This window comes from Fukomys damarensis, unplaced genomic scaffold (genome assembly GCF_012274545.1).
Source record: "Fukomys damarensis isolate Sample0158 unplaced genomic scaffold, DMR_v1.0_HiC HiC_scaffold_4, whole genome shotgun sequence".
NCBI classification, from domain to species: domain Eukaryota; kingdom Metazoa; phylum Chordata; class Mammalia; order Rodentia; family Bathyergidae; genus Fukomys; species Fukomys damarensis.
In genome coordinates, this window is record NW_022900916.1 from 35,412,800 (window position 1) to 35,440,364 (window position 27,565).

General features: G+C 44.6%; 1 protein-coding gene across 1 annotated transcript in view; it reads left to right on the forward strand.

Annotated features, from left to right (window-relative positions):
• Plxna4 (plexin A4) overlaps nt 1-5,753 on the forward strand; it is a 420,278-nt gene extending 414,525 nt beyond the window's left edge. The window contains exon 32 of the mRNA XM_010611730.2: nt 934-5,753. Within this exon, the coding sequence (XP_010610032.1) occupies nt 934-1,029 (96 nt within the window). The 3' untranslated portion in view covers nt 1,030-5,753. The remainder of the gene's footprint in view (nt 1-933) is intronic.
• The last annotated feature ends 21,812 nt before the right edge of the window (nt 5,754-27,565 follow it).

Genomic DNA, 27,565 nt, shown 5'->3' on the forward strand with positions numbered 1-27,565 from the left:
TTAACTGGTCATGAAATCCAAAGTTTTGGGAGCCTGCCTCCAGCTGTCAGCCTCCTGTTTTGCTCCTCCCTATTTCTGTTCCTTAGACTCCAACCCCAGGACATCCCACCCTACTTAGGTGTCTTCTATGGAGCTGATGCTGTGCTAAGGAACTCATGGGTGGTGTCTGACTTTAGCCTTGACATTTGAGCAGATCAGAGCTTGAATAGTGGTTCCTATTCTTTTACAGATAAGGAAATAGGGTTTTCATTGAGAAAGATCCCATGTTTTAGCCCAGGTCACTTAGCTAAAAACCCAGTTAGCCCTTAATCACGTACCTGCTGAGTCTACATGAATTCCTAGTATTTTCTACATACACCACAATAGCTGGTTGTCCTTGTCCTCCACCAGTCATCTGACCTAAGAGAAAGCTTTGGTAGACTAATTGACCAGTAAAGCTTACAGCCAACTCATGTAGGGGTATTTGTGTTTGAACAGGCAGTTAAGCCAAATGAGTCACTAAATGCAGATATTTGGGCCTCAGGGATCCAATCTGGGCAATTTTCCCTGTTTTGGAAGGAGGGTAGGATTTCTTAATATTGGTGAACTCATATGCACATTAGACTCAGAACCACACTACCACACTGGGTAAGGAGCTCTCTGCTATGAACCCACAAGAGGCCTCTGTGCCCAGGTATCTTTCAGCTAGGTCCTGTGGACAATGTCTGTGTTGGTACCCTGTGCTCCTGGTCATATGGGTGCCCACACACTGTGCACCATGCCCAGTGCCCCCCCAACAGCCTGCCTATTTATCGAGCAACATCAAGCTTGCATCTGCCAGTGCATGTCTCTTGCCCACCTCTTCACCCCATCCACACTGGCTGTGTGCCCTAGGAACACAAATATACATACTCAAACCAGTAATCTTCCTGTTCTTGGCCCTTGCTTTCACAGATCCTTGGACCCCTGGACCATGACGACCAGTGTGGGAAGCAGAAACTGGCCTACAAACTAGAACAAGTCATAACCCTCATGAGCTTAGACAGCTGAGAACCATCCTTCCAGGGCCACCCTGGAGGGAGGGACACACCAAGCCGTGCCTCAGTCTAGATTATCATCTTTACCAAGTGCAAGTTCCGACTGGCATCAGCAGCATCCCCTGAGCAGTGCTGTCTCTCTCTCCCATCCCCCTTCTCTGCCTCTTTCTGTCGCTCCCTCCTTCCTGGTACTCTTCTCTTTCAGTTTCTCTTCCAACATGATTGGACCAAGCCACCAACTCTCAGTCACTCTTTGGTGGCTGAAGCTAGGGATCTGACCAGAAAATGTCAGAGCGGGGCCCTCTTTCAACTGCTTCTGACCCCACACACCAGCAGCAGAGCCCAAATATGGATGAGGAGCTGTGGACAGAGGACATTTCTATGCTGCTGCTTCACCTTCTTCTTGGAGAGTGGTCCAAAACTTGGCTTAGGGAAGAGACAGTGAGCTCAGTATTATCTTCACTGGGAAGATGTCACCTGGCCCTCCTCCCCACACTTCTATCTCTGAGGAGCCAGTCAGTGGTCTGGGTGCTTGGCAACAGTGAGAAGAAAGATCCCACCTTCCATGTGTGGCTAGAGTGGGGACCATGTGAGGAGTTGGGAGGTGCTACTTGGGGCTGTGTCCTACCTGTTTGGTTGGTGTTCGGAGCCTCCTGTCCTCATGGTGTCTCCCTGGAGCTCTTCCAGGGGTCCATATAGACCTCCCTGCCCAGCATCTTCCCCTGCCTGTGGAAAACCAGACAGGAGAAAAAAATTGCAGTTACATTCCATCATGGAGATACTCCTAACCTTCTAATCTAGCTCATAGCAGCAGAAATGTAACATGGAGAGAAAAAGAAAGAGGGCTGCATCTGCCCTAAAAGAAGCATTTGCTGTTCTCCATTTGCCCCCAAATTGAATTGCATCCTGACCAGTAGTCATAGGTCTAGTCCATTTCCAGAACCTCACAGTGCTGTCTAGAGAAGGCACCTCCACCTCCTTGTCACCCTTCATCAAACATCCGTGTGAAATGCAGAGTGCATCCAGGAGACTCTACCTCCAGCCATCTCCAAGGCTCCATGCCCACCATCCTTGAGAACTTCATAGAAGGCTGGGGCAGACAGCCTAGTCTCTGACCCCCACCTCTGTAGAATCTGGTGCCATTGCTATGCATACGACTTTGTCACTGGGTTGTCTAGACCTCCTTGGAACTATTTCATCAACATCTCAGCTGTGTTTTTAGTCATTCTCCTTCTTCATCTGTTCAGCATCATTGGAAGAAACATACACAAGCACAGATACACCAGGCCGGCCAGCCTTGGCCCCCAGCTTGCCATGCCTAGGAAGGACTGGAGAGCCAAGCTGAGGGACTGGCTGGAAATGAAAGGAGGGTCATACAACTAATGGTGGCCCTGGCATCCATCTCTCCATCTGTCTTTCTGTATGCTGTCTTAGCCAGTCAGGCAAATGAGTGCTCAGACATGGGACCTGGGTGAGCAGGGGCTATGGTGAGACGTGGTCTAGTGGTACGTCTGAGGAACCTGTAGTTTGGAAGGGACCTTCTATGCTGTGTGGGTCAGTATTCACTATAAGCAGGAATCTCTTCTGCCAGCTCTGGTCTGGAGTCATCCTCCACTTTGGGAAGCAAGGAGAAGGCAGAGTCGAAGTCAGAGTTTTGCCTTCACTCCCTGAGCATCAGAGATCGTTCCTTGTCATCTACTCAAAATGAACCCCATGTGGGGAAGGAGCCGCACATTTCCAACAGAGTCCGTGAAGCATCCTGCACTTTCAAGAACACTAGCCCCTTTGGATATGAATGTGTGTGTGTGTGTGTGTGTGTGTGTATGCATGCGCACATGCATGTGAATGCATGTGCAACCATGTGTGTGTATGTGTGTCTGCCCCAGGAGTAGGCAGAGAGCTCCAAAAGATTCCTTGTCCCATACTGAAGGATGTTGAAGTGTTTCCCTTCTCTGTCCCCTGATTCATCCATTCATCCTACAGTTTCAGGACATTTCAACACTTGCTTTCTAGGCTGAGTGCTGGAGAAGAGGTCATCTGTCCATAAAAAATCTGGGACTTTGGTGACCTAGAGCAGAGGATCACATGGCATTGCAGAGGACAACTGGAAAAGATACAAGCAACCTAACAAGTAGGAAAAGGAGAATGAGAAAAGATGCATTTAAAAGGAGAGAACAAATATAACCAAAGGTTTTGGCAAATGTGCCAGATGGAGAAGTATGGAATTTCTATCATTGATCATATTATTTTCTCCCAAAAAATCACAGGACTTGGAGGCCAGAAAGACTGCATGTGGGAAGCAGGCTGAGGAAGCACCTTGGCCACTAAAATATTTTTGCACACATGAAAGGGTGGGGAAGAGAGAGAGACACAAACCTATTTAACACAGATTTGCTGGATGGAAGCTCTGAGTGAGTGTGTATGAGTGAATGCATTTGATTTATTTTTTAAGTTTTGCACAGTTAGAGGAAAAAAGGAGGAAAACAAAAGACTGTTATCACAGTTTTGCTGAAGCTTTTATTTTTTACCAGATGATTATTATTGTTATTATTATGTTGTCGGTACAGGACCTCCCCATACACACTGTGTTTTTGTTATGAACAACACTTCAAACATCACAGAGAAACCCAAATGTCAGGAAGAAAAAGAGGAGGGATGGACAGACGAGTTTCCTGTCTCTCCTCATTTCTGCTGGGTGAGGCTTTGGGGAACATTTTAATTTAACTGGTGGTGTAGGTTGTTTCTGGCACTACGGCCCACATGGGGACTGAGAAACTGCTGTCACCCAAAACCACAACTCATCTTGCCCCTAAACATCCTATTTTACTTTCACTATTTTTTCCCATTTCTTCCATTTGACTTGATGCAAGTGTGATATGTTTAAAAGCAAAGTCAGTCAATGTAGGCCAAAAGCTGTCCTTTCCCCCTCCAATTTCTCTCTCAAATTCCCTTGTTATTCTCCAGCTCCTCTGGACAGATTGGGGACCCAGAGAGCTCCTAGGGTGGCCTGTGGGGTCCCAGAGGAAAGGAGTTAACTTGGTCCTGTGAACAGAGCAACTCTTGCACCTCCCTCTGCATCAGGGTCAACTTGCCCCAGTTCTGTTGTAGGTGGAAACTTTCTCTCTCCTGTGCCTGGACAGCAGGCAAGAGAGAAAAGGCAATCTCCCTCACCACTCCCTTTACCTCACCCCTACATCCTCCTCCCCTTGAGATCACAGGGTCTAAATGGTACCGGATCACACTGTCAAAAACAACTGAGCTAAGAGGCAAGGATTTTGAATGTAGAGGTCAGATGGGTTGATGTCTGGTAGTGGTGCGAAGTCGGGGAGCTTGATGGGGTCCTGAATTTAAATGGATGGATAGAGACAGTGGAGAAAGATAGCTGTAGCCTGGCCATCTCTAAGACACATGTCCCCTTTACCCTTTTCAGTAAGCCAAGACCCTGCCTTTGTTTCTTAGTAACCGTAAACAGTGGCATTAACTGAAGTTGGCTGTTGTGTCAGTTACTTCCTCAGAAAAAACCTTCCTTGCTTTCTTTCAGTATGGCTTTAAATTTGGGGACAGAGGATACCTTAAGTACCCCACACACCAAAGTACGTTACAATTTGTATAATATGCATAGCCAGAAGAGGCAGCCTTCTGGCTCAGGACACTTGAGGGGCTTGGGGTGTTTGAATGGCCATGTCCAGAGAGAGAAGTCCCTTAAATGAATCCTGAGGTTTGAGGTTGAATGTCCAGGACTGTTCCCAGGGAGAAGCTGGAGGTGCTTGTGGATAAGACCTCTCTGTCCTGGTCCCTTTGGCTCACTTCCCACTCCCAGCCCAGGATCAGTGTTGATGTATTGTCCCAGTACCTCTCCAGCTCTGGCATTCCTGGTACTCGTGCTCCACTGAGCATCTAGCCTCTCACTGTGCCCCTCTCCAGGTGGGGAGTATCCTCTCTCTTCTTCCTTGTCTCTCTTGTACCAGGAGCTCCACCAGAAGGCCATCTGTTGTCCTCAGGACAGGAGCAGCTCAGAATTCACAGTCCAGCTCTCTGGGCCTGCCCCGGCTCAGCCCTGGCCCACCCAAAGCTGCCTCAATGGGAGGGGCTCCCTTATCCAGCCAAGGCTTTGAAGGTTCTCATCAGAGGACCCATGCATCTTCCACTAACATCCCAAACAACCTCCACTCCAACCAGCGAGCCTCTGCTGCTGTTTCTAGACCCTAGACTATGCTGTGATCTACCTGGAGCCAAGCATCTTTCAGTGTGACCTAAAGAGAGAAGTCCTGTTGCCATGTGTCTTCTTTCACAGGACTGAGGAAACACTGCCTTTAACTTCACAGCATGGTGGTCAGTGTTTAACAAGTGAAAAGCCAGTATTCCCACCATCAGGAACAACCTTCCCTCTTCCTCACAGGAGACCAAGGAGGAACAGAAAGACTACCTAGGGAGCCACTCTGCAGGCAGAAAGCCCAGAGATACCTTCCTCGTGGGCCTCCCAGGAACGGCACCCAGGGAGCAGTCCTAGCAAACTCCTAGAGGCCTCTGAGGGGCAAATCTGTGAGTGAGTGATCTCCAGGGACCCACCAGGCCTGGGTGGCTCACTGCCCTGACTCCTCTTGGGCCTTTCCTCTTGTTCCTTATCCATATAAAGGCCCTTTAGGACAGGTGACTGGGGGACTCTGACTTCTCCACTCTTTCCTTTTAAAAAGCTATGGGCTATGTGCCGGGGATTTAGCTCAGTGGTTCTGCTGTCTGCCTTGCAAGTGCAGTGACCCGAGTTTGATTTGCCTCTGAGGGGCAAATCTGTGAGTGAGTGATCTCCAGGGACCCACCAGGCCTGGGTGGCTCACTGCCCTGACTCCTCTTGGGCCTTTCCTCTTGTTCCTTATCCATATAAAGGCCCTTTAGGACAGGTGACTGGGGGACTCTGACTTCTCCACTCTTTCCTTTTAAAAAGCTATGGGCTATGTGCCGGGGATTTAGCTCCGTGGTTCTGCTGTCTGCCTTGCAAGTGCAGTGACCCGAGTTTGATTCCTGGTACAAAAAAAAAAGTAAAAAAAAAAAAAAAAAAAAAAAAAAAAAAAAGAAAAGAAAAGAAAAGAAAAGAAAGAAAGAAAGAAAAAAAAAAGCTATGGGCTATGGGCCATTTATTTGGAGTCTTGTTCGTGAAAGAAAGAAAGAAAGAAAGAAAGAAAGAAAGAAAGAAAGAAAGAAAGAAAGAAAAAAAAAGCTATGGGCTATGGGCCATTTATTTGGAGTCTTGTTCATTGTTTTTTTCTTTGTATTATTTTAAGAGTTTGAGAGTGAGAAAGGAACCTGGGTGTGGGTCCCTTTGGTTGTGGTCAAAATCACTAGAGGGAAGGATACCTGTGACTTCGAAGAGGATGAGGAGAGCCTCAAGAACCAAGGGTAACCTCTCCTTTCCTTAAAGGAGTCAGGAAATTCCCCACCGGAGATGTACTAGGGGAAACGTCCTGCCTGGATCCTGGGTCTCTCAGTGCCTCCTCTTTGGCAAAGCAGCCATTACACCTTTCTCCTCCCTCCTCACCCCAAGGTGTTCTGCACAGAACCAACTAGAGCCTTACCTCACAAGGGGGCAGCCACAAGAGACCCTAAAGAGGCAGCTCCTAAAAGAGGCCAGGATGCCCCCAGCCTCTTCTCCCATGGTGCTCTGAGTGGGGTACAGAGCCTTAGCCTGTATATCTGACCATTCTTCCTGTTTAGAAAGTAATCACTGCAGGAAAAGTTGAGAGACTTTTTTCTTTCTTTCTTTTTTTTTTTTTTAACTACAAATCATTGCTCCCCCAAAAAACTTTTTTTTAATTATGAAGGATATTTAAGTTTTAAAAATATATAGAATTTTTTTGGTTATAAAAGTAATACTGATCAGAATCCCAATTAAATTCCTTGAGTGGAATGATGACTAGTAGAAATCAAATCTAAGCCAAACGAAACAAAATCATAAAGAAACAAAAAGAACTTTCTATTGGTATCGGCGGAGGTAGTGAAGTGGCCCAGGTGGGCTTGGGGTCCCTGGCTGGGGAGTTTCACTTGGCCTCTTCTCCCTCCTTGAGCTTGTGTCTAGTCTTGGCTTTCCAATCTGCCCCTGGAGTCGCTGAATCCTACAAATTTCTTACCAGCTTCCCTCAAACTGCAGGGAAGCCCTGTCTTCCCTGGCAGGGGATACCTGAGTTCTCCCTCCCCAAGAGCAGAAGCAAATAGACCCCGCCTATGCAGCTCATTTCCCACTGGTTTCTTTTGTTAGTATCTTTGAATTTCAACTGAAGCACATTTTGGAAGGGCTCCCTTTTGAGAGTAGAATTCAAAACAGAGGATACAGTTAAACAGAGCCCCAAAAGCCACTTCAGAATCCAAGACCACTTTAGCAACCAGGACTAAGGAATGCTTTCAGGCACAGAGGACAGTGGGCATCTGGGCACAGAATGAAGAAGGACTACGTGTCCTCATCTGTTCTCCTTCCCGCTCCTTTCCTGGATGTTCTCATCAGCTTGTTCGCTTGTTAAACCTTAAGTTCTTTAACAGAAAAGCTGGTTTACCTCAAAGAATCTTGTTTCCATTTGGAAACTAATGACTTTGTGTTTTGGGGTGGATGACCCTCCCCTTCCGTCAATCCCTGCCTGGGCTTGGTGTTTTGGGGCATAAGATTTTGGCCTAATCCCTTGTTGGCTACTTTGGGTGAGAACAAGACCTCCAGGCCCTACAGTGAGAAGAATTGGATGCAGCTGCCTTCCTCCCCACTTTAGCTTGTAGGGATTAGCCTGTCTCTTCCAACAGGCTCCTGCCAGGTTACCATAGCAACCCACAACTCCAGGGTACCACAAGAGACAATGGCTCAGTGAGCTGAGGTGTCGGGGGAGAGCAGGGGTTCTGGCCTGGTCAGATGACCCAGGATGAGTCCCCAAATCCTAGGAGAAGAAGAAAAACAGGAATGGGTGCACGGGTGTTTTAAGGAACTGGCAGAGGTCTCTCAGTCTCTGAACTCAGAGGCCGCTGAAGGAGGTAGAACATGTCCTTTCTGTTCCAGTTACCCTCTTCCTGCCCCACCCCATTTCTGTTCCAAAATAAAGCTCCCACCTTAAACACTAACCCTTTGTTAGAACACCGCAAAATATACCTTTAGACAACAGTGTTAAAAATGAGCCTCAAAGACAGGTGGATTGAGACCTATGTGAAAAAGAGGGTCTTCTGGTTTTGGTTTTTAAAGAAGAGTATCCTAATAAGATTTACAAAAAAAAAAAAAGATTTTAAAAAAGTTTTTAAAAAGGAAACCTATGCTATTTAAATTGGAGTCCAGTTGTAACTTGGTAAAGGCAAGCTTCTGTACCTTTGTTATAATTAATTGTATACCTGTGTATGTAAATATAAGGCATTCCTATTTTGCAGTTCAGAACAAAAAACTTATTTGTAATATAGAATAAAGTTTATTAAAAAATAATAAAAATGCACTTTGAGCTTTGGGGTCTTTATGTGACTGGCAGGAAGGGGGCAGGGGAGAAGATCGGCCATAAGTAATAAGCAAATTCAGTATGCAGAGAGACAGGGCACCCCCTCCCTCCATCTATATGATGTCCGACTCAACCAGCAGAGGTGCCTCCTTTTACCTAAAGCTTTATTCTTGGTGGCCAGGAAGCCATCTCAGTGGTGACTCCAAGCTAGGGAGTCATGGACACCACTATTATTGCATTCACCTGAACACAGCCCTCTAGTACTCACCAACAGTCCCTTAGATCTGGCTCTGGAGAGAACAAAGGAGTAACTATCTCTGCTTTAGGTCTTCTTGGTGGCTACACTTCAGTGTAAATGATTTTAACACACACACACACACACACACACACACACACACACACACACTCCATATTCTAATGGAGGCAAAATCTTGGTCCCAGTTTCCCCTGGAGATGGAAGATGGCAGTGGAAGTAGGGAGTGTGGAAAAAGACCCGCTGCTGCCTGCCTCACACATCTGTCCATGGTCCATACTGCTTGGAGGGGATGCAGGACAAGGGAAGCCAGTGTGGATGGCACAGCATAATGTGTCTCTTGGTACTTGGTAGCTACACTTCAGTGTAAATGATTTTAACACACACACACACACACACACACACACACACACACACACACTCCATATTCTAATGGAGGCAAAATCTTGGTCCCAGTTTCCCCTGGAGATGGAAGGTGGCAGTGGAAGTAGGGAGTGTGGAAAAAGACCCGCTGCTGCCTGCCTCACACATCTGTCCATGGTCCATACTGCTTGGAGGGGATGCAGGACAAGGGAAGCCAGTGTGGATGGCACAGCATAATGTGTCCTGGCCCAGGCACCAGGATATTCAGCTCCTCTGTTATGCATTCAGCTCCCTACCTTGGGCAGACCCATTCACTTCTGAGCCTCAGGCCAGCAGAAGGAGAAGGTAAAGTGGGCTAACTCCATGTAACCTCAATGTTCTTGTTATTCAGAGCAAAAGTGATAGAAAAAAGGAATCAGGAAGGGAGAAGGACAAGGAAAAAGAGACAGCAACATGGAAAGGAGGAGCAGAGAGAAGGAAGGGAGGGAGGAAAGAGGAGTGTGGGGATGGCAGATCTAAGACAGACACGGGGGAATTCAAATGTCGATGAGGTGAATTTTTCACTCCCCTGTCTCTCTACTGTCCCTCCAACCTCCCCAGCAACACCCAGGGGACCATGAGGAGAGGGTCAGGAAGGAACTTGGTGGGCATCCATCCTGGCTTGGTCCCTTGGCACTGCCCTACCTCTAGAAGAGAGCCCTTGATACTGCCAGAGCCACCAAGGAGGAAGAGGAATGAGCTTGAGAAGCAGCCGAATTTGGTAGACATAGTACAGCCAAGTGACACAGAAACACCTTGGAAATGAGCATGGAACACATGGAGACAGCTTTGAGGGAAAACCAAACTGGAGGTCTCAAGACCCAGGACAAACAGCCAGAGCTGATGATATTTACAATAAAAGTATAGTTCATGGCCAGAAGGGGATGTCCTTCCCTTCTTAGTAAAAATGCAGATACATGGGGACAGCGATCCTATACTGAAAGTTCAGCATGAATTCTACACACCCACCAAGTTCCTGCCATGTTCTCAGATATGTTTATCTGTATGCTCTCATACTCTATCAGAAGCAACGCTATGACCTTGACTGAACCACTCCTCTGTGCTTTTGCTTCCTTATCCATAAAAGGAAGGCAGTTCTAACTATACCCCAAAGCCCAGAAGATTGGGACGGGCAACTTAGACAACTAAAGCAAAAAAGATGGTGAACTCTGAAAGGTCACACACATGCGCAGCACTTCATCAGTCAAAAGAAAGAGTAAAAACAAAAGTGGATCTATCCTGGAGCCTTTCAGTGAAAAATTTAGAATAGATCCTTTATTTACTCATTGCAAGAAAAGTAAATAACATGTTATGAAGATTCTGTTGTTGTTCTTTTTGGTTCTTTTGCAGGTGGGAAGAGTAAGTGTTGAAGTTCCAACATCTCCCTGGGGTAGCACAGCTGCTTCTAGCTGAGCAGGGAATAAACGCAGGGTGGGTCACTTCTGCGCTAATCACCTCCTCTAAACCTGCCCCACTTTTGGTTTAACAAATGTCCTCCTTGAACATTGAATCAGAAGCTTTAGAGCTGCTGAGAGGCCCTGTTAAATCTGAAGGTATAGGGATGAGGTTGGAGTCATGCAGAGGGGCATCTGTTAGATTGTGTCACTGTTCAGTAATATCTATTTCCCCTCCCTGAGTAAACATTAAAGTTTCCAACCTCAATAAAGTCCAGCTGGCCTAACAACTTGCCTCTGGCCAGTGAAATATGAGCATTAGTGATACAAGTCACCAAAAAGCAGTTGCTTCATCATCCTGGGCTACCAAGTGGGGACAGTGATGACATACAACAGAGTCACTAAATGATCCGATGGTTATGTAGTTAGAGTGAAAAAAATCAATCTGTTCTTTTAAAGCATGGAGGTGTGAGGGCTGTTTGTTACTACAGCATAATGGTGATGATCTTGACTGCTACAGGGACAAGAGCTTTAACCTGACCAATATAACTGATGTATAAAATCTCACCTTTTACCTACAGAGAATTATTTTGAGCTACATCTTTTTAAACAGATAATATTGACTATTTGCATGCAATATAAAACAATTTTTGAAGCTCTTAATTTTCTTGAGCTTGGTTTTAGACAGATCAGGGGTGAAGGAGAAAATTAAGAGCCAGTGAGAAAAAGAAGGAAGGAAGATATCTTTAGAGAATGGGAAAGAAGAATGTGGAGATTAAGGTAAGTATTGGAAGAGACAATTTGATTCTGATCACTGGTTAGTTTATCAGGAAAGCAGCGAATTCACTCTCATGCATTAAAAACCATGTTCTAAAACCAGGTCCTGGGTTAAGATGACAGCCACTTTGGGAGCCTGAGATGGAAACATCTTATGATGCCTAGAAAGATGCTGGCTGACTCCAGTAAAAACTTGCTGATCCTTCTAAGGAAAGGAAGAAGTCCTGCTCCCCAGCCCCCACACATAGATGGGGCTTTTCTAGCTAAGCAGAATGAATAAATGCTTCTCCACACTGCACTCCAGACCTGGGCTGCCATTCCCCCATCTTCCAAGTTCCCCAATAACTCCCAGTTTAAGGCTTCTCCAACTCTATCAACAGGTCACGGGCATGTTTGGTCAGCCCTAATCACTAGGAGCACTTCCCCACCGTAGGAAACATCTTGTTTCCTCAACCAAAAGGACTTCAGATGTGCCTGAACCACCCCTATCTCCGTGGGGGCACTTCTTGACTTTTCTCCCACTTCCGCTTTAACAACATAGACTGGAGAAGACACGGCCTTAGAGTGGTGGGAGCAGCCCCCAGGTGTGCAGACTTCCATCCTCCAGATCAACTCCTGACCTCTTTTGTGTCCTGAACGTGTTGCCTACATAGAGTAAAGATACCACCATGGCCTGGTTCAAACCTTGCCCTTTACTGCAGCAAGTTCCTAACCAACTGTAAAGTCTTGGCTTTCCCGTTTGTAAAGATAAGAGGGACACTTTCCTCATAGAGCTGTTGTGAGGACTAAATGAGGTAAGGATTGCAGAGCACTTTGCACAGGTCCAATGCCTTATAAGTTTGTGGTGGGTGGTGGCTGTTATTCTTGAGAACGTGCTCTTCTAGAAGCAACCTCACCATAGTACCTCTCTAGCACAACTCCATGGGACAACTACACCCAGCATATATTAGTACTTTTCTTAAAAATGTGTTTTAAATGGATGAAGTAAAGCAGGTTCAGGAATTTCTCAACTGCTCAATCCTGCAATTAAAATGTAGATAGAACACAGCTTCCTAATGAAGTACACACAAGCAGTGCCTGAGTCAAGGGCTTGTGACATGGGGCTTAGTTTTGAAGGTGGAACCAGAGCGGGCAGTAGTTAGATAGAACACAGCTTCCTAATGAAGTACACACAAGCAGTGCCTGAGTCAAGGGCTTGTGACAATGGGGCTTAGTTTTGAAGGTGGAACCAGAGCGGGCAGTAAGAAAGTGAAGACAGGTCAGTCCAAGGAAGGTATTCAAGCTATCTCCCTGGATGCAATGGGACTGCACTCCCTCAGGCCTCTAGGAACCATGCTGTGCCCCTTGTAATATATGCACTGGTTCCCACTCGCCATTGCCATAGACTTCTCAGCAGGAATCCATGTTATCCACTCCTGCTTCTAAATATGCAAGTACACTGGAAAGGCTGAGTGGCTGTCACAGGTCTCCAGTGGTAGAAGCAGAAGAATCCTGGGGCAGAAAGCAAGGGAGATCCAGTGTTCCCAAATCAGGTGCTTTCAGACTCTACACGCATGCCACCTGGTTGCTGTGGCAACAGCTGAAATGGGCAGGTCAAGGGGATAGGAGATGAGGAGCAAGGGAAGTCTATAACACAATATATAATCAATTAGAGCCCTTAATTAGTTCTATAAAAACAAGATGAAAGTCATTTTGAAGAATATTTTTTGGTACAAACCCCCAATTTTCTTCTATCTCTCTATTTTTTCCATTTCTTCCATTACTATCCACAGCCATTGCCTTTTCTCTTTCTTCTGATCTTTGACAATGAACCAAGTTTTACCCCACAGCATTGACATCTGTGAGTTATGGAAGGAATACCAAAGTGACACTGAGTTGTGGAAGTTGGTGACAGTTGGATGAACCCATTTGTTCTGTGGCTCATCAAGAGGGACTTGCTGCTATTCAACCTTCCCCAGCCCTTTCTGTTTTGTTTTTTTTTTTTGTTTTCTTCCCTACACAATTAGCACCTCATGCTGAAGGGTCGTAGCCTCTGATTGCCCGTAATGCACTACTTGGCATTTTATTTTATCAGAATGTATCCTGGTATTTACATGATAATTTTATCACTAATAGTTTCACCATGTTATTTCCTGTCTCCTCAACGCAGAAGAGTTCGAAGACCAGGGTCCTTTATTTCTTTGATTTTGAACTCAATACTGGATGCACAAAAATAAAAAAAAATGCTCATTGTTTATTCATTGTTTGCACTGGGCTGGAAAACCACTGAAGAAGATCATTTAATGAAACTAAACTCATATTAGAGGCAAGGTTTTCTAAGTGCCTCCATAGCCCACCAATTAAAAAATTTGGTTCCTTATGAAAACAGATATTTTGAAAGGATAAAGAAAATACTAGTGTTAGGTAGATCTGTATACTTGATCTCTAGGGCCCAGTGTGACCCAGGGTCACACTTTCCAGGTCCAAAGGCCTTCAGAAGGACAATTTCTTAATGTAAATTGATATATCCATGTCACTCACATATATTACTTCATTTGGTTCTCAGGATTCAGCTGCATGCTGTAGTTACCATTTTACACCCATTTCATAGACAGGTATACCATGGCTCAAAACAATAACAATGTCAGTTCTACAAAAGGCAAGTGACAGAGTGATAGAGGTGGGATCAGATCCTGGGTTTCTCAGATTCCAGAGCCTTTATTCTTAATAAAAGCACTATTCATACCAAACAAAGCACTGAACCAGTTTCAGTCTCTCCCTCACTCTGTTGGGTCAGTTATTACCATACTACTGGAAATGCAAAGAACATTGCAAGGGAACACAATCAAGGGTGAGCATGGGGCTGTAACTTCAAGATCAAACAGCAAGCAAAGAATAGGGGATGTACTCAGAAGGTCAAGGGATGGGACACAAGGTAGGCTTCCTTGTAGAATGCACTATAGTTAGAGAAGGGTCTGGGTTCAAGTCTCCAATACTTAGTTGTATATGTGGAACCTGAAATAGGTTGAGGTTCACATGTCTCACTCCTTCCTCAGTGAAATGGAAATGAACTGTAAGAAAATTGTGAGAATGAAGCATGATTATGTGCACAGTTCTTGCCATGTAACAAGAGTACCTCAGGAATGGTAATCACTTTTATTAGTGCTTTACTAATTTATGATAGTAAAACTTCCTGGGAGTTTTTTTTTCATCCTGAACATGACAGAGGCCACAGCTAGAGTCAGGGGAAGGTGGGCACATTGGTAGCCACCCCTCCTCCTACCCTGAGCATATCTCCCCAAGCAGGAGGAAGGTCAGCGCCAACTCCCTCAGGAAGCCATCCACTCTCAGGCTATGAGCTCCTCTGAGGCACTGGGAGTGTTTGCTCCCTCATGAGAAGCTGGTGATCACCATCTTGTAAAGCAGCCAACTGGAGACAGAGGAGATAGGTAGTTTTCTGCCACTCCTTAGCCAGAGAGAGAGGGGTCCAAAAGATCCACAATGTCCTTACCATTTGATTCCACAATACCCTGTGGAATGTGGATGCCCCCATGGAACTCCATGGAACCACGCACAGAACCCCTCGCACCTGATCTTTGGGGCTGTGGTCCAGCTTGCCTCTTCAGCCTCTGTTTCCTGGATCTCATTCTGACATAGCTCCATAGAACTCCTGACATTGAGGCTCAGCTGCCAGCACCCAACTCCTAACAATCCTCTTGCTAGTTTCCTTCCCTCACTCTCTAGAGCCTAACAGCTCTGCCCAAGGCCCTCACCACACAAATTTCTTTCCTGGCACCCAGACTGACCTTCCAGGGGGTCTCTGAGCATGAGTTGAGGCCAGGCTGGAGGAAAGAGCAGGTCCCAGTGAGTTATGAGGCTATAATTCCATCAAGGGCTTCTAGCGAGATCATAAACTCATGTCCCAAGTCTCCCCATTCCCCTAGCTGCTCCTTTCCTCAGAGTGATTTACAAGCCTATATAATTCTGAGGTGGGGCTGCTTCTTATTTCACATAATCTAAGTATTTTCATAAAGCAACATCACTCTTTCTGTTGGCTTCCAATTTCTTCCCTCAGAGCTAAAGAGCAGCCACAGTGTCTTCTAGTGGTTGAGTCCCAGGCTGGGCCCAGGGGTATTATTACCAGCCAAATCCTTTCTGCTTTGAGCAAAGAGGGTGACTCTACCCTGAGATATTGTGTGGAAACCTGAGTCATGGCTGACACCAAGTGTCTATGAAGGTCCTCTCTAGGGATTCAGGGACATGAACGTGTGGGCTGACAGGGAGTAACAAAATTTTATCTCTGAGGCTCCATGTTATTCAGTTGACAAGTCTTTGTTAGGCCCACACTTGTGTGGTGTTCTACGGGCTCTGAGTCACACTGCCAATCTCAGTGTCTTTTCTGTGGCCATATTTCTGCCCTTTGCCTCTCTCCAAATACTAGAGTTTCTGTGAGAACATTTTTAGCCTGGCCACAGATCTTCTTAGCCCCATGCTCCACATTGCAGTCAATAAAACAAATATGATATCTCCTGTTGTACTTTATACTTACACTTTTATGTCTCCTCCACTAGAGTGTGAGCTCCATGAAGGCAGGGACTTGGTCTGGTTGGGCTTTGTTGCGCCATCTGGCAGCAACCAGAAACATTTGTTAAATAAAGGATGAATGAAGGAAGGAGTGAATGAATGATCACATGAGGCAGCTGGAGGGGCCACAGTATTGACCCCAACAGATGATAGAAACAGAGATCTGCCTGGGGAATTCCTAGCCCCAAGTTAGAGCATGGTGCGGGGTGAGGCTGGTACAGAGACCTTCTTGCCATTATTTCTCTATTGCCAACTTTGCTTTGGATGAAGTCCATAGTATATGGATTAAATGGATGGAGGAAAGAGGGTGAAATGCTTAAAGATGGCCATGAAGCAGGGACAGAGAAGACTTCATGAATGGGACTCCTTCCTGCCAACTGTGCTAACAGCCCTCTTGTCAGCCTGCTTCCGTGTCCTTCATGGAAGCTGCCATAGTGATGTGCCACCATCACCACCAAAGTGGTGCGTGGAAGACAAAAACTAATGATCCCAGCTATGTGGACCAGCAGCCACCTCCTCTAGTCCAGACCCCTCCCAGGGCCCTGCATCCTCCTTTGCTCCTACTCCACGTTCTGAATTTGCCTGTGCTTGGTTTTTCCCTTTAAGATCTGCTCATGTTCTCATCAGTGGTGGCTGGTAACTATGGAAACTACAATTAGGCTGTTTTGCTCAATGTCTCTAAAAATTGCCAAGTGCAGGCAGCAGCAGTCCCTGACTTATGAGAGACCCAGCCCAAGCTCATCCATATGTTCTTCGAAGACACACCCTTTGCAGAGCCTGAGATGATGCTCCTGAAGACAGTGGAGATGAAGAACCAGTTTCCCTCTTCACAAAGTTTCTAATTCATCACAGTCCAATATTTTTGTAACACACAATGAAAACAAATCAGGAATGAAATAGATAAAAAGCTATGTACAACACACAAGCCTCAATGTTATAACAGTAAATTCAATAAACATAATCAGATTAGTCCTTCAATGGCTATGAGAGTTTCCCAAGTGCTAACTCTCAGTTTCTGTTCCCTGTCATCATAGGTCAGCACCAGTTTTTAGACAAGTTTTGCTCATGGACCACTTTTAAGAGCTCTGGCCTGGAGCCCCAGGAAGATGACCTGGAACACCATTAATTCTCTACCCAGACATATCCCTGGCCAATCCTGCTAACCTTGCCGTATGAGGCTTGGGCCTGTACCCAAACATGCCTCAAGGGGAGGACTGAGCCTCTCTGGAGGCCTCTGACGACCCAAGGAGAGGGCTACACTTGACGTTGTGTTAGGCAGGGTCCTTACAATGCCTGAAAGTGCTCCCCAACAGCCACGATTCTGCATGAGATCTGATGGCATAGGTTACAGGCCACCCTATGTATATTTCATGCAATTTACACTGCCTTCTGGTTGACCAAATAACCCTAGCCCTTTCTCCATGCCTTCTACTAGAACAGAAATTACTGTCTGCATAACCCAGTGGTCATTCATTATTTATTTCCTGCCTGACCTCTAAGTCCCTTCCCATTTTATGAAATCTAGGCATACTTTTTGCACACTGAAGTGCATAAATATTAAGAAACAGCTCTAAGAAATTTAACTTCTGTATGCCACTCAGCTTGAGAAATGGAATACATCCAGAAAATTCCTTCACTCCCCTTCCTGGTAAACACAGTCACCTTCAGTATAGCCAGGGATTCTTCATCCGTGGATTAAACTGACCACGGATCAAAAATATTTGAAAAAATTCAAAAACAGGTGGAGTGACTTTTATCTTGTTGTTACACCCTAAACAATATAACAACTGCTTATATTTTGTTAGGTATTATACAACCACTACATAACTTTTATACTGTATTAGGTATTATAAATAATCGAGAGATGATTCAAAGTGCACATGAGGATGTGTATCAGCTATAGGCAAATGTTGTGGCCAATTGATTGAAGGAACTTGAGGACTTGAGCAGCCACCAATTTTGGTGTCTGAAGGGATTCCTAGAACCAATCATCCTCAGATATTAAGGGACAGTTGTAGAGCTCTAGGTTTTACACATACATACCATGTATGTCAGCATACAGAATGCACCCAATTCCCTAAAAAGTTCCCCATGCTCCCTTCTAGTAAATTCTTTCTCCTACCCTCACCTCCCACGCTGAATACTATCTGATTTCTATCACAGTAAGTTAGTTTTACCTATGTCGCACACAGGGGATTGGTGTGCACTCTAGCTTGTTTGTTATTCCTTTCACTCTACACAATGTCTGCAGTTCCTTCAGTTGCATCCTGGTGTCTTGGAGCTCTTTCTTACTGCCGTGTTGTGCTCCACTTCTGCCGCAAACATTTCTGTCCATCTTTTGCTTCTCTTGGGTAAACTTAATTGCTTGACTATAGAGTAGGCATATGTTTAGCTTTCCAAGAAGATGCTGGCAAACAGTTTTCCAAAGTGATTAAATACATTTTCACTACTATCGTCAACGTATATGAATTCAGATTTCTCTCATCTTTGTAACACTTGGTTTCATTCATCTTTTCCTGATAGCTGTTCTTGTGGACATATAATGGTATCTCATTTTGGTTTCCATTTACATTACTTGGTTAAAGAATGGCATCTAGAACCTATTCATACGATATCTTTCACCTCGATATCTTTTGTAAAGTACCTTGTTTTACTCTCTTACTCTTTAAAGAAATGGATTCCTCATCAGGACGTATCATTACTATCTTCTAGTCTGTGGCTTGACTGTTTACTTTCCAAACAATGTTTCTAATGGTGTAAAGCTCTTAATGCAGTCCAACATATCACTCTGTCCTTTTATGGCTCGTATTTGTATGTACTACTTAGGAAATATTTGTATACCTTCAAGATCATGAAGATAAGCTGTTTTCTTCTAGAAACAAGGCTGTTTTATTCTTTCTCATCTGACTCTGGTCTTCTTGAAATTAATTTTTTGTGTGTTGTCAGAATCAGGACAAAGCTCATTTTTCTCCCATGTGGATAGTGTTAGGTTATGTCTTGATGTCCCCCAAAGCTTCAAACAGTCACAGGTAGGACTTTTTCTGGAATTAATTCATGATGCAATGCTAGGCTCAAGGGCACTAGGAATGAGGGTGTGAGTGCTACATGTCCTATGTGTCCTATGTAAGGGCGCATATCTGCATAAAATAAAAGGAGCAGAAAGGCTCTGTTGAGGGGCCCTTTCCCTTCCCTTTTTGCTTTTGCTCTCTTCTGCTGCCATGACCACTTCCCTCTGCCACTCTTCCTTGGAGCCATCCTATTATGGACTCAAACCTCTATAAACTGTAAGCCAAATAAACCTTACCCCTTTAACTTTGGGTGTCAGGTATTTTGTCTCAGCAAGGAGAGTTAGGTAAGACAGATAGCAATTGCTCTGGTACCATATATTGAAGAGATCACTGTTACGGAAGTGGCAGTAGAGTCTTTATTGTAAATCTTGTGATATACATGCGCAAATCTATTTTGGGATTCTCTGTCCTGTCTTATTTGTCACTCTTTGCACCAGCGCTATCTTCTTTACCAAGGCCTATAGTAAGTTTCACAAATCTTTCCATATTTTTTTCAGTTCTCAGTGAGGAAGTCATGTTTGTTGGTTTATTTATTAGATTTATTCCTAGCTATTTGAAATTGCTGATACCACTCTAAGTAGAATTTTGTATGGTAAGAAATATAAAATTTAACATCTTAGACATTTTAAGTATACAGTAGAGTAGTATTTATAGATATGCATATGGATATATATTGGATATATATTGCATATAGTGCAATGGATCTCTAGAAATTTTTCATTTTGCAAAATTAAAACTCTATAACCATTGAATAATAACTCTCCATTTCTGGCTCCTCTCACTACTTTCTAGTTCAATACAATTGACTACTTTACATACTTAATATAATTGGACTCATGCAGTATTTTGTGTGTGCATGTGTGCTTGTAACTGGATCACTTCATTTAGTATAATCCTTCAGGTTCATGAACGTTGTAGTATATAATAGGATTGCAATCTTTTTGAAGACTAAATATTTCATCGTATTGTACAACTGCATTTTTTATTCATTTATTAACCAGTGCTCCTTTAGTTTGCTCCCACCTCTAGGCTATTGCAAATAATGCTACAATGAGAATGAGTGGACAGATATCTCTTTGAGATCCTATTTCTAATTCTTATGAATATCCAGAAGGAGAATCTTGAAGCATGCAGTCATCTAGGTACATTTTTTTTGAGGAGCCTCCATGCTATTTTCCATAACAGCAACACTATTTCATATTCCCCATAAACAGCATTTTAAAAATCTCATTGTCCAACTATGGGTTTTATCTATATATGCAATTTACATTTTGTATATCAAGCTGGTCTAAATGATACTTGCTAAATTTGGTTATTAATTTTAATAGTTTATAGTTTCTTTGGGATTATCATGTCTACAATTTTGACATTTATGAATGAAGATGGTTTCAACTGTTTCTCTCTGAGGTTTACGTCCTTTACTTCTTGTTTTATTGAAGTGAGGATTTCTAATGCAGTGCTGAATGGGAATGGTATTAACATATACGTTTGTTCTCTTGAACTTTTAAGAAATTTTCCACCTGATGGGCCTTCCTAGGAAGCAGAGTCTGCCTCCCAACCCCAGAAGCTGAAATACCAGGTATTTACTTTCCCGGCATCTTTTGTGGCCGGGGTACTGACTTGGTCAGAATCCCATGGAAAACAGAAGGCACACCATGAAGGGATTCAGAAGAGAGCTAAGGAAGAGACAAACTATCAATAGACATGGTAGGCAGGGTTACAGGAACCGTAAAGCATGTGCAGGCATTCAGAGAATAACAACTGTAGGAAACTATTTCCACACCCAGACCTGAAAGGAGCAAGTGAGGAAAGAATGTTACTCCAGTATGATGACTTTGAGTCCCTAGAAGAGGCCCCTCTTGGAGAGCTGAAATCTTGCGAGGAGACACCTACTATCAGAACTGCTAAACTGAAGTGAGGAGAGAGTAAAGAGAAATGGAAACAATCTGGTTTCTCTCTCCTCTCACTCTCTGGTCTCCTGTCGGTACTTCCAACTGTTCTAACCAAATGGAAGCCAAGGGTAAGGGGGGCTGTAGACAGCAGTCCCTGAGGATGAGGCCCTGGAGCATGAGAAGTTAGGAAAGGTGCAGCAATGACTGGGTCGGGAAGAATAATGAACATGACTGGCAAAATCAGGAACATGAGGCCTATGCTCAGTCAATCAGGTGCATCTTGCCTGACTTTGAATCAGAGCCTGGGATGGGGAAGACCTTGGGTTGTAGTAATAAGTGCAAAGACTAGGCCTGGGGCCACCAGTGCCACTGGGGCAAGGGAGTCCCAATCTGGGGACTACCCAATATCTGTTCAATAATGTTCTATTCTTTTTAAAACAGCCAGAATTGAATTACCTTAGTCATTACTAAGAAATTAACTGAAACATCCTCAACAGTGGGCGACTATTATGGTTTATGTCTAAATCAACTCTAAAACCTGCTGAGTTTAGAATTTGATTGGATTATGGGGCATTATAGTTGGCTTGCTGATAGGAGGTGGGCTCTAGCTGGAAGAGGTGGGTCACAGCAAGCATTAACTGGAAAGGTTTCTCTCCCTTCCTGGCTCTGTCCTTCACTCTCTGCCTCCTGGAACCAGAAGACTCTGCAAGGACTAAAAGTTCTAAAAAATGTAAGCCAAGCTAAACCTCTCCTTTAAGTTTCAGGTGTTGGGTATTTTGTCTGAGCAATGAGGAAAGTTAGTAAGATACAACTTATTTCCACGCTGAAAATAATTTTTAAAAGCATCATATGCTATCACCTGATTACATCTACAAACATTTACTGATTATCCCACATGATTCTAGCCTAGACCAAATTACACTAAGACATTTCCATTCCTTCTAACAATACACCTAGCAGGAGATTCAGAAAGCTGTTATTTTAGGGATAGTAGGACCCTAGGATAATTAAGGATTATCTGCCTTAAGCATGAATTTTACTTAAAAGTGTTTGAGGAAAATTAAGTAATTTTACTAACAAACAAATTATTTTCTTACACTGAAACAATCACATGTATTATAAAGTTCAATGCAAAATTTATAAGACTTCTCAAAGCAAAATGTAAGCCTTGGCAGAAATTCTAGGCTTAGAGCTGTCCATGAGTTCACACTGAGAAGCCTATCAGAGTCTCTGAGTCCTACATTTGTGTTGTGGAAGGTCTCTCCAGAACATCAAATTGCTCTGGGGGCCTGGGCTCCCCTTCAAAATGACCCTGACAGAAAGAAGAGCTGTTAAAAATCTAGTTATTAGAATTTAAAAACAAGTGCTACATTTGAAATGCAACAGTATGCTTGACTGTTATTAATATTATTATTAATATATTTTAAAAGGCTCAGGGAGAGGCTTGTACTAAACAGCCTGGTCCTTGAATGCTAGGCTTCTATCAATATGGTGATGCTGTTGGCTACTTCCAATGGGAGCAGTGCCCACCTTGTCCTTGTATTAGACGGGGTTCTCTGGAGAAGCAGCACTCAAAGATTTATTGTAAGGAGTTGGCTCTTATGACTGCAGAGATTAAGAATTCCCATAATCCCAGACGGCAAGCTAGGGCTCCAAAAGAGTTGATGAGCATAGGATTCCAGTCTAGAATCTAGCAACCTTGGGACCCAAGTAGGGAAGATGTTTTAATTCAAGTGCCCACAAGCAAAAGACCAGTGTTCTAGCTCAAGCAGTCAGGCAGGCAGTGTCTTACTCAGGTAGTGTCTTACTCAGATTCTTTGTTTTATTCAGGCCTCAATTGATGGCAGAAGCCCACCCACATCTGGGAGGGCAGACAATCCACTGTACTCCATCTGCAGATACCAGTGTTAATTTCATTAAGAAATAACCTCACGGGCACACTCAGAATAATTTTTTATCAAGTGTCTGAACTCCTTGTGGCCCAATCAAGGCTGATTTTGATAAAATTAGCCATTACAGCCCCATAAATACAGAAGTCCCCTTCCCAATGTAACCTGGGGACTTAAGTCATTTAGACTGCCTTTGGTGTACCTGCCACAATGCCCAGAGAAGTGCCCATTCTTCCCTGACACCATCAGGTCAAAGCTTCCACAAGGGCTGCCAAGGCTCATCTCAACCTTGGCACCACCAAGTTGAAGCCTTGAGTGATTGTCCTATCCCGGGTTGTCCATGATCTTCCTGGTTTTAGCACTGAAGGCCCTACACCCTGGTAATCCTAGGCAAATCAGGATGTTTGGCCTCCCAACACAGCTTGATCTTGGAGGTGAAATGCTGCCAACCTTCATAAACCTCTAGGCTAAAAGTCTTTCTTTCTTTCTTTCTTTTTTTTTTTTTCACTCTTGGATCTAGGGAAAGACTATTAAGCTTTTTCTTTACACCAGTTTAGGCAAAGTTATAAGTCTAACATCCCAGCATTTAGAAGAAAAGGAACATGCTCTGCATTCTGCTTTAGGTCCTAGAAACTAGTTCTCCAACAAGCACATTCAATGAGGCAACATGTGCTCCAGCACCATGCCTGTCTCTCTCAAGGACAGAACTGGTGTAGGGTTTTCTTGGGCTATATGTGGCATGGACATTGGATCCTCCAAAGGGCTAGTGATTCTTGAGACTCCTTTGTGTTTTTCAAAAACAATCTCACAGTGGCATCTGCTTGATGAGTTCCTTCCAATCAAACACAGCTCCAAACAGGAGTTTAGTTTTGATAGCCTCATCAAAGAGCTTTTATCCTGTGCCAAGGGAGCCTCAGAGCAATGCAGTGTTCATCAGAGAAGATTTGGTTCCTGGCCTCCCTGGGACATGTCCCTTGCCAGCCCCGCTAAGACAACAATAGCAGGAGAAACTTGCTGAGTGAGGCTCTGAACAAAGCAAAGAGGGAGCATGTGAGAAGCAGAGAAGATGATAAAGCATTTCCCCTTGCCTGCCGTTCTCAGATATTTCAGACTGCTTGATTACTGTTGTCAGTTTTCATAATTTCAACAAATGGGGCATAGCCTACTTATGATCAGAAGATCCCAATAAGGGACAAATGCCCAAATAGAAGCCTCTGAACATATAACCAAGGCAGAAATGAACCTGCCTTGTAGATATCCGGTGGCCCAGTGTGATGGAGCTGACTCTGGGCTCTAAGGGGACTGGTGGATGATGAAAAGGAGGCCTTCCCTCACCACATGCCCAACCTTCCTACTGAGACTATGGCAATATATTTTCCTACTTCCCTTAACCTGCATTACACTTTGGGAGTGATTGATCATTAATTGCTGTCAACAGGCAATACATGTACACAGTACCCAATCCAGGAGGCACAGAAAGGATCTCTAATCTTCCCCCATCCTGAGATATCAGTTTGCTTCCCAGAGGCAGCCACTGCCATTGATTTTCCAGAGACAGCCCATGAGAATTCTGTGGTACAATTGCGTGGCTTGATGTCTTCAGGAGACATGGGACTGAATTCAGCAAACAAAAGCTTCAGGAACCAAAGCCTGTCTAGCTACATGACAAAGCCTTAGAAGCAGAGTTTTGTTCCTTTGTCTGTTTGGGTGGAAGAAATAAGTTTATTTTTTAAAGGAAGAAATGACAGTGCTGTAGAACAAAGGAGAGGGAAAGAAAGACAAGAGAGTAGGAAGAGGAGAGAGTCCTCTGTATTAAAGCCGTCTTCTTCCCAGCTATCTCCTACGGCTGGGTTCCAGATCGTGGGCACTGCTGGTTCTCAGGGACCAGGTTGGGCTGAGTTAGTGACATGTGGAAGCCATCCTTCCACGGACTCAGGCCTGGGTCTCCTCTACTCTGCAGTGGCTTTCTGTCTCAGGGAACTTACTCATTCACACCATGCTCCAAGAAGACATGGAACTGTCTGCACATTTCTGATTCTTTAAAGCATAATTGTTGTATCACCTGGAACAGAATTTTATGGAGAAGCTCACTCAGCTTTCTGGAACCACGGTTCCAGCCCACTCCAGGGGGTAGGATGTAAAAAGAAAAACCATTTTTCCAATCTGGACAGGTGAAAATCAAGGCCTCTAGAAGCAAGGCTTGTGATAGAGCACCTGCCTGGTCCTTGTTCTTAGACAGTGTGAGGGCTCAGGACAGAGTAGGTGTATACCATGGTGTACTCAGATCAGTCCTGCCCCTGTGGCCAGTCTAAGAAACTCCTCTAGCAGAGGCTATGACCTTAGAGACAGCCAAAAATGACTATCTTGTCCTCTAAGTCTACTTCTGGTCAATTCAGTGAAAATAAAGTTTCTCTACACTACATCTCCCACCCAAAAGAGGATTTTCTGAGGAGAATCTGGACCAGAGCCTAAATATGAAAAGATACTAAATATGAGATTGTCAGTGCTCTGGGCAGAGAGAGAAATGTTGGGCCACAGGGCTGGCCTTTGCCTTTGGAGATTATAGTATAACAAAGTACACCACACACAAGGTGAAAGTTAAATAGATGACCTAACCACACTTTGATGGTGGCAAAAAGAAAAAGTACAAGAGAGTTGCTAAATGTGTAAGAAAATCATCATTGCTATAAGAACTCCATAGATGGAGAAGAGCAGACAGCAAAGACTTTTCAGAGGAGTTGAATCTTGGATTAAATTGCAAATAGAATATAGAAGGGACTGAGCCATATCAGACGTAGTCAGCAGTCACCTGGAGCTCAGGGCTCATTCCGCTGTCAGCCATAGACTTTCAGATCCTGACATCCACAAGAATCTTAGCATTGTCCTCAGTCAACAGTCAAAGCAGACCTGATATTAGAACTCTGCTCCCTGTATTGGCCCAGTTATACCCTCTAGCATCTTTTCCTTCCTCTCCCATTTACCTCCTGATATTATGTCCCCTGTCTCTTGCAGGAGTCTGGTGGTGGCCACAGCAGGAGGGAGGGGCATCCGCAAAGCCCCATATGAGAGTCCCCAAGCTCTTCCCCTGAGTTCTGGTCTTCCTAGGGAAGCCCTCAGCCTCCCTTTTTTTCACTTGGCCTCAGCTAAGTGGCATAAACTGTCTTTGCCTCTCTTGCCCCGTCACTTCCAGGAAAAGAAAAAAAAAAAAGAGAGAGACACAGAGGAAAATTGCTGATAATGTTCCCTCCTCTCTCTCCATTAGAGCTGTCACTTATAAATATTGAAGAGCCAAACGCCGCCAAACTCTCAAGTCTCATTGTCTGGTGTCTGCGCATCCCTCTCCTGTGTTTCCCAGGGCAACCCCTCCTGGAAGTATAAGGGAAGGCACCCTGCTTCAGAGTCAGGGAGGCAGGCAGGTAGGGCTGCCCAGCCAGCTGCTCACCGCTGGGGCAGAGAGTCTGCCTCCTTGGGACAGCTGGGCCCAGAGGGGAGCAATAAGAGGCCACCAGGCCTTGGAGTAGAGTAAAGTAGGCACAGATGTGAAAAGGTACCAAAGTTCTCCAGAGGATATTTTAGGAAACAAGTTACTCAAAGCAAAGGGACCTGTGTAAACAAAACTTGCTCACATGTACCTCTCCCACTGCTTCATGTAAGATCCAGGGCTCAGGATGTCCTTGTGAGCTGTGCTGTTCTGGAGTGCCAAGGACACCTCAGTCCTTGGGGATGAGACATGTCCAGCTGTCACCCAGCCCTCTCTGACTTATAGGCCCAAGCAGAAGAGAGGCCAGACCAGGAGGGACCCTGTTAGTAGCCATGCCTCCATGTTAGAGGTTGGGCTATGTGTTACTTACTTTTCTGTCACTGTTGAGACAAAATACCCAACACCCAAAATTATAAGGGAAGGGGTTTATTTGGCTTACAGTTCATAGAGGTCTGAGTCCATAATTGGCTGGCTCTGAGGTTGGGATGGCAAACAGGCATCACAGAGGAGAAACAACATGGTGTGCACACCATAGCAAAGGTAACAAGAGTTTACCAGCATCTGTCTGCCTCTTTTATCTTATTCAGATACCTGGATTAGGGCGGTGCCAAACCCATCACTCACATGTGTTGGTTTAGTGATCACACACCTTTAACCCAGCATCGCACATTCTAGATTCAAACACATCTGAAAAAGAAACTCCCACTTAATTAACTTGAGGCTTTGGGGGTACATCTAAACACAAACCATAACAGGGTGGGATGGGTGGTGTCCTTTCAACTAGACCAAGGCAGCTCTCCATGGGTTTCCCCATGTTGACATAATTTTCCAGTCTTTCTGATCTGGGATCGAGATTTCCTGCCTCTGGAACTCAGCACTCTACCCCAGGACCCTCCCCAGTGGTATCCCCAAGCCTGGTGTTGAGCCATACACTTCCCTGTAAGAGGCCCTTTCTAGGGAGTGGCATTCTCAGGGTGCATGCTGTACACTAAGAAGTAAATCAGAGGTCCCAGTGTAGGCTGGTGTCCATTTTAGCTTGGCATGGATTTCTACTGCCATGTTTTTTCTGCCATTACCAGATTTGTATCTCTATGCTCAGCTTCCCCTTCCTAATTCCTGTTCTACTCCTCAGCCCAGATGAGCCTCAAAACTTCTATTTCCAGAAGAAGTCCTTTCTCTCTGGACTCGAGATCTGCTCTACCCAGCCACCAGTTTTTTTCTCATGCATCTGATACAGAATAGCCACCTCTCTGCTTTGTGCCTATAGGATTTCTCTTCATTAACCTTGTCATTTTCTACGTCTTTGAACTTTGTATAGTGGCCCCTTCTGGGACACATTAGTGTAGTTTCATTAATGGCCTATGCACTCTCTGGACCTT